The 12,967-nt window shown below is 32.2% G+C and overlaps 2 protein-coding genes and 1 long non-coding RNA gene across 3 annotated transcripts; 2 read left to right on the top strand and 1 right to left on the bottom strand.

Moving 5' to 3' along the window:
* Positions 1 to 1,530: 1,530 nt before the first annotated feature.
* LOC120768346 lies at positions 1,531 to 2,520 on the top strand. Its single transcript, XR_005704751.1, has 3 exons — positions 1,531 to 1,659; positions 1,765 to 1,917; positions 2,039 to 2,520. It is a non-coding gene; the product is annotated as an uncharacterized LOC120768346 (long non-coding RNA).
* Positions 2,521 to 5,385: 2,865 nt separating this feature from the next.
* LOC120769165 (60S ribosomal protein L44) lies at positions 5,386 to 6,433 on the top strand. The gene is made up of 3 exons (XM_040096050.1): positions 5,386 to 5,457; positions 5,719 to 5,892; positions 6,165 to 6,433. The coding sequence occupies exons 1-3, from the start codon at positions 5,455 to 5,457 to the stop codon at positions 6,300 to 6,302; spliced, it is 315 nt and encodes a 104-aa protein (XP_039951984.1). The 5' UTR covers positions 5,386 to 5,454; the 3' UTR covers positions 6,303 to 6,433.
* Positions 6,434 to 6,494: 61 nt separating this feature from the next.
* LOC120769164 (WASH complex subunit 3) lies at positions 6,495 to 7,503 on the bottom strand. The gene is made up of 3 exons (XM_040096049.1): positions 7,125 to 7,503; positions 6,762 to 7,069; positions 6,495 to 6,707 (listed from the first exon to the last, which is right to left on the bottom strand). Exons 1-3 carry the CDS (start codon positions 7,329 to 7,331, stop codon positions 6,668 to 6,670), a joined length of 555 nt encoding a protein of 184 aa, XP_039951983.1. The 5' UTR covers positions 7,332 to 7,503; the 3' UTR covers positions 6,495 to 6,667.
* Between the last annotated feature and the right edge of the window lie 5,464 nt (positions 7,504 to 12,967).

Raw genomic sequence — 12,967 nt, forward strand, 5'->3', positions numbered from 1 at the left:
CTATAAAGAAGAACAAGAAACGTTCATTATAGTCTCTTAGCAAGTTCAAATTCAAATGGGTATTCGTAGATGGAGCTATGTATGTATATCAACAACACCTCGACGTGAACTTTCGGTATAATATTTAATGAGGACATCTCTATGCTTCTGGTCATCACACGCTATAAACCAAAGTTCTAAAAATTTTAAATTTTTTTACACAGAATTTTCGAAACATTTTCATTTCAGCTAAATGGCAACCCATATTTATACCTGCATATACATTTGGTGAGAGAGTAAAGTAAAACCGCGCCATTCACCATACAAAAAAGGCTCTTGGCTCTTGTGCAAAATGCTGCTGACTTAAAAATGTACATACTTATGTATGTATATTAAATGCCACAGAACTTTTTCACTGAAAATCTTCTCTTTCCTTAGTTATTAATACTTTTTCTTAAGCTATATGGATATGTATGTATGTATATAAGAAATAGTGTAGAAGGCTACCCGATTCGCTTTTGTGTGGTCAATATGTACCGCATAAAATCACATACACATACACAAATATAAAGTCAGCCGACCGGCAAGTGACGCTCTCTGCTGCCAAAAGATTCACGTGCAAGCACAACTGTCAAAGTTCCGGCGGTTTTGACGTTTAGCAAATGGAAACGGGTATGGCCAGATTGAAATTTTACCCAAAAAATATGCAAACTGAGGAATTAACTACTGTGATCTAATTGAAAGGTGAATTTTTGTCCACATCATCTCCTTCAATGTAATCTCCTCCCACTGCAATACACTTATGCCAACGAATGGCCATCAGAGCCTTCTTCGATTCAGCTTTTATATCCTCAATTGAGTCAAAACGTTGCCCTCGGAGTGATCATGTGAATTTGCTGAATAGCCAGAAGTTACACGAAGGTAAATCAGGCGAATGCAGTGATTGAAATGTGGCGAAATGAACACGAATAACCAATGCAGTATGAGATGTTGTATTATCGTACTTCTTTGTTCAATAAATTCAGACATAGTAAAAATCGAAGAACTCACTTTTAGAGCCTCACAAAACGTCGCTTATCTCAAGTACTTTTGACATGAGCATAGATGTCACTAACAGTACTACCAACTTACAGAAAAAAAATGTATCGATTCGAAAAACACGCGAAGTATAAATTAAAAATTCACCTTTCAATTTGATCACAGCAACGTTCAAAACCACTAACAAAAAAAAAAAAAAAATAAAAATAATTAAAGAAAATGTGAAATTTAAATGTATTTGATGAAACGTTTTGAAATGTGTTACATCATAGTATTAATTCTCATTGAAAAATGATTAAAAACATTTATTAATTGAGAGCTAACAAGCTTGAATACCTTTATTAAGTATTGAAAATTCAAAAGTCAGTTGTTTTAATATAAAATAGTAAAATTAATAGTCAAAGATATTAAATCTTTATTTTTAAGTTAAATTTTTAATCGCAATACATGTTGGTTGTTTTAATTTAAATGCCCAGAAGCAATTATTTCATACGATCTGGCCACAATGGAAATTGTTATACAAAACGAAAATTTTAAGGCGCCACCACGCTGAAATAAGTTGGACATCCCTTTAGACCGGATAATTGCATTCGTAAAGATGGCGTCAAATAAATAAATAAGAAGCCGTAAAAAATTAAAATTGTAAGATTTTACAAAATCCAAAAAGTGTTTAATGTGTATTTTGTTTGGTTTCATATGTATACATAAATAAAGTACCAAGAAAATAAGATTTACTTTACAATTTAGTTACAGATCGACTTTGCATACAGGAGTGACCAAATAATTACAATAAACTGTGTCTACTATTTCTCAGCAGTACTGGCTTTTTACAACAAAAAATTGGCATATAGTGAAGAATAAATATTGGGGATATAATTTGCATACAAAAAAAGCCAAAAGGTAATAAATTGTTTAACAAATTTGTTCAAAAAAGTTTTTAAGTTTAAGTTTTCACTGCTTAATAATATGGAATGGGTGTTTCATACATTATTTTCTTTTTCCTTCTTCTTTATTGGCGTAGACACCACCAGCACACCACGTGGTTATAGCCGAATTCACAAAAGCGTGCCAATCGTTCTTTCTTCTGGCTGCTTGGCGTCAACTGGAGATTCCAAGTGTAGCCAGGCTTTTCTCCACCTCTTTCCAACGGAGTGAAAGCCTTCCTCTGCTTCACCCGGCGGTTGCTGCGTCGCATACTTTCAGGTGTGGAGCGTTTTCATCCGTTCGGACGACATGACCCAGCCAGCGTAGCTGCTGTCTCTTAATTCGCTGAACTATGTTACATACATATATACCCATACATACTATGGGTAGCCAAAAAACATCCGTTTGAAGGCGAGCTAAAGTGAGAAGGCGAAACATTTCGCCACGTAATAAACCCCACCAATGAACTGAAGAAAACAGCCTCGGATAAGATACCCTCGTTTTGATGACGACTCCTGCAAACGTGTTATTTAATTTCTGAACAATAAAAACATGAATAAAAGTTTTAAAAATTAAAAATAAGCCATTTTCAAATGCTTCTCAAGGGGCACACCTAGTGTGACAGCCTAAAAAACGATATGTGAGAGTTAAAAAAAACTACTGAATAAATTTTTCTAAAATTTTATGGATATGCTTAAAAAAATAACAAAAATTTTGGCCGTTTTGGGTCGTCAAAATTCTAGTTTTGATCAGATCAAAAAGATCATAGTATATTTTTTGCTTCTTTGTTTCAGTGAAAATAGTTTCTAAACTGTTCAGTGCTTTGTAGTGATCAGTTGTATTAATATTCCTATTTTAATAGAAATTTAAAATTGCAAAGGAATGCGTCAAATCATGTTTGGATGGCGGTTGAATAATTCCTTCTTCAGGAACCGCATCATTTTCCATGGCGCTAGAAGTTACATTCGTTGGGTCTGAAATATTCGGTTTTACAATGTCATCATATCCGGCTGAGCATAACTTATTGTCCAACTCAATATAATCTGTAAAATAAACATTTGAAGAGATAAATACTCGCGGCGACTTCTACCTGAGCAGCTGTCTACAAAGTGGAATTCCACGGAAAAAGGTGACTTAGAGTTAGCACGTGCCAATTTAAAAGTTCGATTTATGGAAGGTAATTTGTATGAAATTTGACTTCGAAATGCTATTGAAAATTCAAGAGTTTGAGTTATGGAGAACTTGGAGTTATAGAATGGAAGTTCAACTGTATTTTCTAGAATTTTCAGTCAATTCCTTCCGAGTTATGGAAGTTCAACTGTATTTTTCAGAATTTTCAATAAATTCCTTTCAGGGTTCGCACTTTTACGTTCGCATGTACAAATATACATACCTATGTGCCTATATCCTTCAATATGTGATCCTTTCCAAAGAAAATCTGCTCAAGGTAAAATTGTCAGTTTCGTTACCTGTGTTAGGAATATACATATGTACATATGTATTTCATGTTACATTTGCATACATACATATATACATATGTACATACTTTAATAACTGTACACACAAACTAAATGTATGTATGTATGTATGTACCTTAAGAAAATGCACAAAGCATTATGTTTATGACTGTGTGGCTCACTGCTAAAGGTCGTTTAGTAGAAAATACAATTTTTACAAAGAAAATACATAATAGTGAGGTAAAAATAATACTGAAGGATTTAAAAGGAAGATTCTGAAAATTGTAAAGACAGAAAAATAAATTATTTTTACTATACCTATACAGGGATAAATAACAAGCAAAAGCATTTATTTTTCGTAACAAGCTACAATGAACAATTCCAAAAAATTTCAATATTACTATAAGAAAACAATTTTAAATGATTTTCTTGTACTATGGTAAGGTAATTCTGAGTTAGAATTTAAGATGTTTTGAATTCAAGTAATTCAGGTACAATTGTTTTTGGTCAAATGAAGAAAATAGTCAAATTTGTTTTCAAAGAACTTTCAAAAGTATTCACGAAAAGGTGTCTCCCATATTAATGTATTTATTGTTGTTGTTGTGGCGAGTACCTAAGCTCTTTTTTTTATCAAGTATCGTCGAAATCACTTAGCGGGAGACCAGGGAAACGACCCGTTTCGGCGCTGTCGGACAAGGAGAGAAGGATGGTATGTGGGTGAGTTCAGCAGAGCATCTAAAAAGGTGGTAAGTGTCATGCGGGGACTCTTTGTATGCAGCACTTAAGTTTTGTATAATGAGAACTATTTTGAAGAAGTAGAAGTTTAACCTGCTACAGTAACCAGAACGGAAACTTGCTGGGGTCGCTCCAGTTTCATACGGAAACTCAAGCTCATAGTTTGCAGAAGGGGTGTTTCGACTCCATGGACCAAATTCACTGAGAAAGCCCATGAAAGTGTTTATGGCTCCTCTGTGAATGGAGTTCAGTACATGTCTGAAGTTAGTCGCGTTCGAAATAGCGTCGGTATATTCTAGGTGGTCCTCCTTTTCTCTAACTACTGTGCCTTGGTGGTGACAATTTCCTATTTTCAATAATTAATAAAATCAAAAGTATTTTGTATGCAATTTTATCCCTCAAACCCATTGGGGTTAAGTGGGTTTTGACCTCCGAAAAAAAGACTTATTTCACCAATCTTATTCATATAATATAGGAATAAAATTATCACAACTTTTGAGCATATCAAAGAGCAACATTTGAATAATGTTTTGTGAAGTTTTCAGAAAAAACTTTTGGAAATTCAGTCAATGGCAGCGGGTTTCCGGAGACACCGCCCAAAAACGTTTCTTCGCGGTAATCAGCATAACAGACGATTCATAAAAAATCACAATATATAATTTAGAATCTAGGAGAAGAGTATAGGTCGTGATTAATAGAAGAATTAAAAAAAAAAAAATGAATTTTTGTACAATTGCAATTTTACATAAATTGCCTTGAAAAAAATATTTCTAATTGAAAATAAAATTCTTCGATTAACGAGGTAATTACATTCAGAAGAGTTTTTATAATTTTCAATAAGAGCTAAAGTTTCAAAGAAATCGTGACACCGACTTCGAAAATGATGTTTCAAAGAAAACGCAGATTATATTCTAAAAATATCATAGTATTAAAACAAATAAAAAAAAATATTTTTTGTAATTTCGAAACCCATGTAACCCCTTAACTACATTAACCAAAATGTACCGGCAGTTATTTATCGTGATTAAACCTGGAGATATTTCACAGAGAGAGAAAGAGCGGATCTTATTTATTCTCATAAATATTTTTTCTTCAAAATATTCGAAGTAAGGAATATTTTCTTTAAATTTCTATAGTTAATTACTTTCCAAATACATTCTACTAGCAGTTACGCTGTGCAACCCTGTGGCTGTGTTTCGTTGTCTCCATTTTGACGTTTACTTTTTCTGTTTATATATTTTGACATCTGACAGTTGTATCGTTTCCGTTTATTCTTTCTCCTTTTCTTTTTCTCGTTCTTTGACAACCAAGAATCGTCAAGATGGTACGTTTTGCGGAAAATCGGAATAAAATTCTACATAAAAATCGCGGTGCATCGCAAAAATATTTGTACATAATGTGTAAATTACTGTTTTAAACGACTCTTTAAATAAATACCAATATTTTGGTATAATTATGTTTATTGAAAAATGTTTGCATGATTATATTTGCGATGCTACGTTAGTGTTTGCAATTTCGCATTGAAATGTTGCTTATTGGAATTGTGTTGAAGTGTGCTAATTATAAAATTTTGCTTGAATTTTAGGTGAATGTGCCGAAACAGCGACGCACCTTTTGCAAGAAGTGCAAGTGCCACAAGCCACACAAGGTGACACAATACAAGAAGTCGAAGGAGCGTAAAGGTGCTCAGGGCAGACGTCGTTACGACAGAAAACAACAAGGTTTCGGTGGTCAAACCAAGCCTATCTTCAGAAAGAAGGTACGAATTGCAAGCGATTTGCTGCTATTTATTTGCATATTTGTAGAACTAAATTGCCGTTGAATCGAAGAGATACTATAAGGCTCTTTGGTGGGATAGATCTATGCAATATTATTGCTGAATGCTGAAAACTACAAACTGCAATTGTACGCTACTGTCAGTTGCTCAGTTGGAACATTCATACAAAATTTTACATTTATACAATTGTGCATATATATATATTTTTTAAGTTTTTACGCTGTAACTAATAATTTTTTAATTTTGTATTTTAGGCTAAGACCACCAAAAAGATTGTGTTGCGTATGGAGTGCACCGAATGCAAGTACCGCAAGCAGACACCACTGAAGCGTTGCAAACATTTCGAGTTGGGAGGTGACAAAAAGAGGAAGGGACAGATGATCCAGTTCTAAATCACTCGCCCCCTATTCCAAGCCACCATCTGCTTTTTTGTTTCGCGTTTCGCTGTTTTTTACCAATGTAAGGCTTGTATACGAAATGCTTTGTGGAAAAGCATTTTTAACAAGTTATTTGTGAAAAAATATAATTTAAAACAATGTTTTTTAGTTAAACATTGAATTAAAAGAAAAATCAAACAAAATTACAATTCGTCTTTTATTTTACTTAAGTTATTTTTATGTATTTTTTTTATACATTTTTCATAATATCACATAAATGGTGAATGCAAGCAGTTCGTCCAAAGATTTCACGTTTGCTTTGTCCTACCGTTTCGACAATCGGTATTTGTGTATTTTCAAAATATGCATTTAAACTGCACTCATTCTGTAACACCATCTGCTAACAACAAATTGGGATTGCTGCAAAATAACAAAATTTAATAACACAATTTATCTTCGTTGAATACTACTCACTCCAATATGCTTGGTTCAACACCCTCTGCCTGCATTTTAATTTTAACCGCTCCGGCAGGCACACCGAATTGTACCATTTTGAAAAACTTTTTAAAACGCACATCTTCACAAGCGCGCACACCAGTAGGTTCCGGAGTTGCATCTTCAGTTGGTTGAGGTACATCCGAAGCATTATCAGTGGTTGTCGTCTCTCCTCCGGTTGGTTTATTTTCAGTCTTTTCTGCGGCATCAGTTGTGACTTTTTCTGTTGCAGTATTGCTGGCAGTGGGAGTTGATGTGGCGTCCGTTACATCCGGCACAGATGCTAACTGCAATGTGATATTTATTAATGTATGTAATTATTGTTTTGTTATGCTAACGTACCTTTGCTTCTATTATTGTTAATGCGGCTTCAACTTTTTGCATTTTTCTTTCCAAGTCCACAAATTTACTTTCGCACTTCAAGGCGAAGTCATTAAGGAAATTGCATGAATTTATTATAAAGTGATTAATAAATGCCAAAACGCGTTTTTGATGCAATGGTGGCATTTGCGATTTATCAACAGCTTGAGAGAGGATTTCGGTTTCCATTGTAGATAAGCTTTAATATGTGATTTAATTTAAAATCTTGTAGATTTTTGTCTAAAACTGCACTCGTTAGTTATCACACATGTGTTTTTTTTGTTAATTTTGCTGAATGAATTTTATGTGTATGAACGTATTTAAATATATACTTTTTGTTTCCTTAAGCAATACAAATCCAATTTTAATAAATTTGTTTTATTTGCATTTAGAAATGCACTTCATCAAAACAGCTGTTTCTGTCATTGCCATTTTATTCGATGAGCCAAAGATTGAGTTAGAAATAATTCCATATATTTTTTTTGATCGGTGATACAGGCAGTGAAACGAGTAAAATCATTTCATTAAAAAAATTTTCTAAACAACCATTAATATAAATTTGTTAATAAGTATATTTATATAATTAAAAATTGAAATCTCATTAAACAATCACAGCGCTGCCACTTTTTAGTTAAATCAGCGCAGCGTCATCTGTTGTCTGTCAACATAAAATGTAAGTTTGGCGGATACTATTTTTTAAATGGTTACAAAAAATATTCAATACAAAGATTTATTTATTAAAAAGTTGTGCCACAGCTCTAAACTTAATGAGAAACCAAAATTGTTATAGAAAAAAATTAAAGTAGGTAAGAAAAAAAAAACTAAAAAAAAAAAAATTGTTTGCTTAATAATTATCATGGAGCACCTGCCAAACTGTGAAGATTTTTTATTGCCATAAATTAAATTATATGTACGTAAACTACAACTTCTCCATTTAAACATTGCCACGTTGCCAACTTGACGTGGTTTTGTAATATGATAGGAGAAAAGTGAAATCAGATTTGAAAATGCAATTCACCTAATTATTTACACACACACTTCTATGTGCATATGTATATGTAAGTAAACAACCCTCCGTTACATTTAAAAACGCACGCCAACACAGTTGTTTTCTTCCCTTGTTAGTAGAGGAAAGAACTTCAGCTACTAACAGCTTGTCACCGCTAATCTGCAAATAATCCAATAACAACGACAGATTAACACTAATGTTAAAAGTTACCTACTAACGGTAGAGTAAACAATTACGTTTTAGCAATTGATTTGCTTTACATTTTATGCCAAGTCTCTTTTGTGGCGATTTTTGTTTTGTTATTTTGTAAAATAAAATTTTTATCGCCGAGAAGTTGGCTACTTTGTTGGTTGGCTGTGGGTGTGAAATGTATTTGATAGTGGTGTGTGTTCGTTTTCAAGTCTTTTTTGGTATATGAAAAGAAAATTTCAGAATGAATTAATAAAAAAAGTTTCAATGTACATACATATGTACATATACATATGTATTTAACCTCTCAGCCAACATATGCACTGGTCCTAACAAGTACAGTATTCGACTTATGCACTTTTGATGTTATAAAATATTTTGCATATTAGATAAATTTTGATTGTCTGAAAATCGTTGGCTTAAGATGACAAATAATGCAGAAAAAAACTTTAATTGTTGTTTGAATAATTTATTTTTTTTTTTGTAATTCCGAAAATCTGAATTAAAATTAATTTTCAAATTTCTAATCTCAAAAACCGGATTGAAGAAATTACATATTAAAAAATAATAATTGCAAAAAACGGATTAAAATAAAAAATTCGAAGAGTTTTTAATAATATTTATAAATAAAAACTAAAAAAAAATTTAATTATATGCTAAAAATATGTGCAAATAAATAGTATAATGCAAAGCTCACTTTTAATAAAATCTTTTTTTTTTTTATTAAAATTAAAATTTTTAATTCCAGTTGGGGATTTGAAATTGAAAATTTTATTTTTAAAACTTGAAAATTTAATTTTTAATCAAAAATGTTTTAATTAACCACTGATGGATTCACATGTACATTTAAGAAAAAATTTAAATGCAAATTTATATAGAAAAAAATATAATACCAAAATAATATTAAAAAAAAAAAAAAATCTCGAGTTCCCATGATTAAGAACACACACCTTTGCCCCAAGTAGCTGCACTCATTTCTTTTCACTGATAAGCATGTAAATATAAGGACAAACTGCAAATGAGTATTACATATATATATATACGTACATATGTATGTATATTCGTATGATGAATAATACTGATTAATAACGAAAATTCAACTGATAAGCCAAAAAATTACGCATCTTTAAGCTTTCGCCTTCTAACAAACATCATGGGCTACGCAAGTAATCAAAAATAGATTACCTATATAATGTTTAAGTACACATGCACTCACTATTGGCATGAAATATGTATGTATATGTGTAGGTACATGCATATGTATGTATATTATGTGTTTACGAAAAGTTGACCCTAATATGTTTAGGTAAGCATCGTAGAATCATAAATTTTTACACTTGTTTAAAAAAGTTGTTGTTGGATTACATACAAAAATGAGTTGACCCAATTAAAATTCAACGGTTTGATAGATGTTAGAGTGTTATGAATTGTGACCACAAATATGTATATCCAAAAGCGATCCTATATATAAGATAACAAAACCACTATACTTCTTTGGCACAAGATTGATCGCAGGAAATCTAGTGATCTACAAGTATCTTGTATTTGCCCTCAGTAAGGCTAGCCTCTCCCTAGTTGTGGGGCTTTTAACAGGCCATTGCCTTATTGGCGTCCATGCTGTAAGGTTGGACGCAGTTCGTCGAAGCTCTATGGAACTTCTTAGCCTTCTTAACTGCCCCGCGTTTGGGAGGTCAAGACTTAAACGCTTGAGAGCGCATACCTTCAGCCATCCTCCGGCGAACTGAACGCCTATGCAAATTTGTGTTGGCTACTAAGCGTTTTGCTAATCTATAAGTTCGAACACAGGAGTTCTTCTTTTCTATGGCTTCACAAAGAACTGCATATACCAGTTCGCGTGCGATCTTTAATCAGCCGTCTAACCTAACCTAACCTAAACCACTATAGACCTGTGTTGTTATCAAAACAGAGTTTCATGTACACTTAATTCATAAATATATTTTCCAAGCGTTAAAAAATGTAGCTAATTTTTGAATTTAAATCTATGTATTAAGACGTTTACTAATCGTACATATCCGGTTTGATGGTTGGTCCTTATCGCTTATACGTATGTGTGTAAGCGTTTCATCTGTCATATCGCTTATCATTTGCCTCCAGAGCGTCTTACAAAATATTAGATTTGTATGTAGTATGCTTGTATGATTTATAATACAGCACACATATACAAGACAAACATATGTATATGTTATAATATTAACTTATACATTACCTTATATACTCCGGAGATTTATTAGTCGAGAACTGACGTTTATTTGAAATTAGAAATGCTTATAGAAAGTTTACAAATGCGTACGTATGGTCAAAAATCATAACAGACAAACATACATATATGTACATATATATTAGTGCGGTTCGAGTTTTTTCTATAAAATCACGTGGGAAATGTTCTACGAATCATTCTGAACAAGTTTATCTAAGAAACTACGGATCTAAAGCCAGTTGCGAGCCGGCGATTTTTAAGGCGAAGGTTGTATGGGAGATATGTGATATAGTTGTTTGATCTAGCCGATTCCGACCAGTGATCAATAGAATATTAAAATACGAATACATACTAAATTTCATTCGAATATCTCAAAAACTGATGTACAGATTTTTATAATCCCTTAACTTTCGCCTTAAAAATCGCTGGCTTGAAACCGGTTTTAGTTGTTGTTCACAATGATCAGTAGAATATTTCCCACAAAGAGATTTTTCTGTTTTTTTGGCTCTTTGTCAATCGACCCGCTCTAATATACTTACAAATATACAAACTATGTAGTTGGTTGAACAGAAAATAAATGTTATAATGCTGTGAATATTACATTTTGACTAATAAAAATATTTTTTTAATATCTGTCAGATTTAGGCATCAAACTGGCGCTAATGTAAATATTTAACGGGAATCAGAAAATTTTGACACAATTAATATACAACCTTGGAACAGATGTTTAGAATTGGTAGGAAAGTTTTTGCTTTTATTTAATTATAATACCGTTGGAGAAGACGAATTTACACTATTCAATGTTTATATTTTTCTAACCTTACATTTTAATCTGGGAACTTGACAGCCACACTATATTTATAACATAATATATTAGAGATAAAATTGATCACAAATTTTATTTACATATAAATATAGTATTAATTTAATATTTTGTGTCCAAATTTTATATGAAATATAACTAAAGCTGTCTGCATAAATACAAATTGATTACAAAGTTTCGTTGATCTTGTAATTTGTAGTGCTTGCCAACAAAACTCGAAACACATATTTTCTAGAGGGGCTATAAACTGGAAAATAATATCGATTTTGCTTTGTATTTTTAGTAAATTATAGTTTTTATAATGTTATAATTGGGTCAAATCGATGAACTACCAAAAAAATATCAGTTTATTTGGTAAATCAGAGGGTTAAAGAATACATTATTCCAACAGGTCAATTGACGAGTCTGCGGCCTACTATAGTTAAACACATTTTTTTTGGCAAAATTCTTTTTTTTATTCAACATAGTTCAATGGTGATACACTGATTATAGCGACCATTCAACTTTTTGAAACCATTTTTGTAGTACGATTTGCCTTTTGCTTTAAAATAGGACTCAGTTTCGGCGATCACCTCTTCATTCGACAAAATTTTTTTCGCAACGAGCATTCTTTTGAGTTCAGAAAACAGGAAATAGTCGCTGCGTGCCAAATCTGGAGCATACGGTGGATGCTTATTCATAGATTTTTGACATCTTTTCACTGACTTGTGACATTTTCAACATTCTTTGGTCAGTAACACTAAGCAGGACCTAGATCCCACCTCTCCTGCCGAACAATGCCAAAAACCTTTTTTTTCTATAAGTAATTGCTCCTCGACAGCTAAGGTCGAGCTTTGGAGTATATTTCCCACAAAATATTATCAGCGGTTAACAATTTCCAAGTGCCTATGTTTTCCAGATATAAAATTTGTAGATGCCCCTCTCAAAACGGTAGAGGATCACGATTAATTTTAAGTAAATTCCAAATAAATGAACATAATATATATGTATATGTAAATATTATATTTCTTGCATCATGAAAAACACGTACGTGAAAATTAGACTCCCTTGATGACATAATCGATGACATTGGAGAAAAAAATGGCATATGAAAGTGATCGCTAATAATCTTGTTGTTGTTGTTTATAATCTTCGTTTTGTGTTCAATCCCGATCAAACAAAGATATGTACAAAGGTCAAAGAAGTTTGGTTCGCTCAACTAATAAAAAATTTGAATCATAAACAAATTGTTGGCCAAAGGTCATTATTTGATAGAGACGTTTTGAATTTCTAAACGAACGATCAGCTTCGGAGCTATGAATACTATTTGCTTTATATAATAGAACGTTTATCGTTTTCGTTTGATAAAGTCATATTAACAAGCATGACGTTATTTTCTGAAACAGTAGCATTTTTTTCTAATATTAGTGTGAAAAAATGCTACAAACTTTGTAAGTGATGTCATTGTAAACACTCATAGCTGAGAAATACGATTATAACCCCACTTTTTAAAATTTTTTTTTTTAATTTTGTTGGTTTAGCAAAGTAAATTATATAATTAGACGAACGAGAACGAGGTATATTGTATAATTAGACGAAATCACAAA

This window comes from Bactrocera tryoni, chromosome 2 (genome assembly GCF_016617805.1).
Source record: "Bactrocera tryoni isolate S06 chromosome 2, CSIRO_BtryS06_freeze2, whole genome shotgun sequence".
In the NCBI taxonomy this organism is placed as follows: domain Eukaryota; kingdom Metazoa; phylum Arthropoda; class Insecta; order Diptera; family Tephritidae; genus Bactrocera; species Bactrocera tryoni.

Coding starts and splice junctions, on each gene's coding strand:
- LOC120769165 (XM_040096050.1), top strand. Junction 5,893..6,164: donor AGCCTATCTTCAGAAAGAAG/GTACGAATTGCA, acceptor TTTGTATTTTAG/GCTAAGACCACCAAAAAGAT.
- LOC120769164 (XM_040096049.1), bottom strand. CDS start 7,331: ATGGAAACCGAAATCCTCTCTCAAGCTGTTGATAAATCGCAAATGCCA. Junction 7,070..7,124: donor TAACAATAATAGAAGCAAAG/GTACGTTAGCAT, acceptor ATCACATTGCAG/TTAGCATCTGTGCCGGATGT. Junction 6,708..6,761: donor GTTGAACCAAGCATATTGGA/GTGAGTAGTATT, acceptor GTTATTTTGCAG/CAATCCCAATTTGTTGTTAG.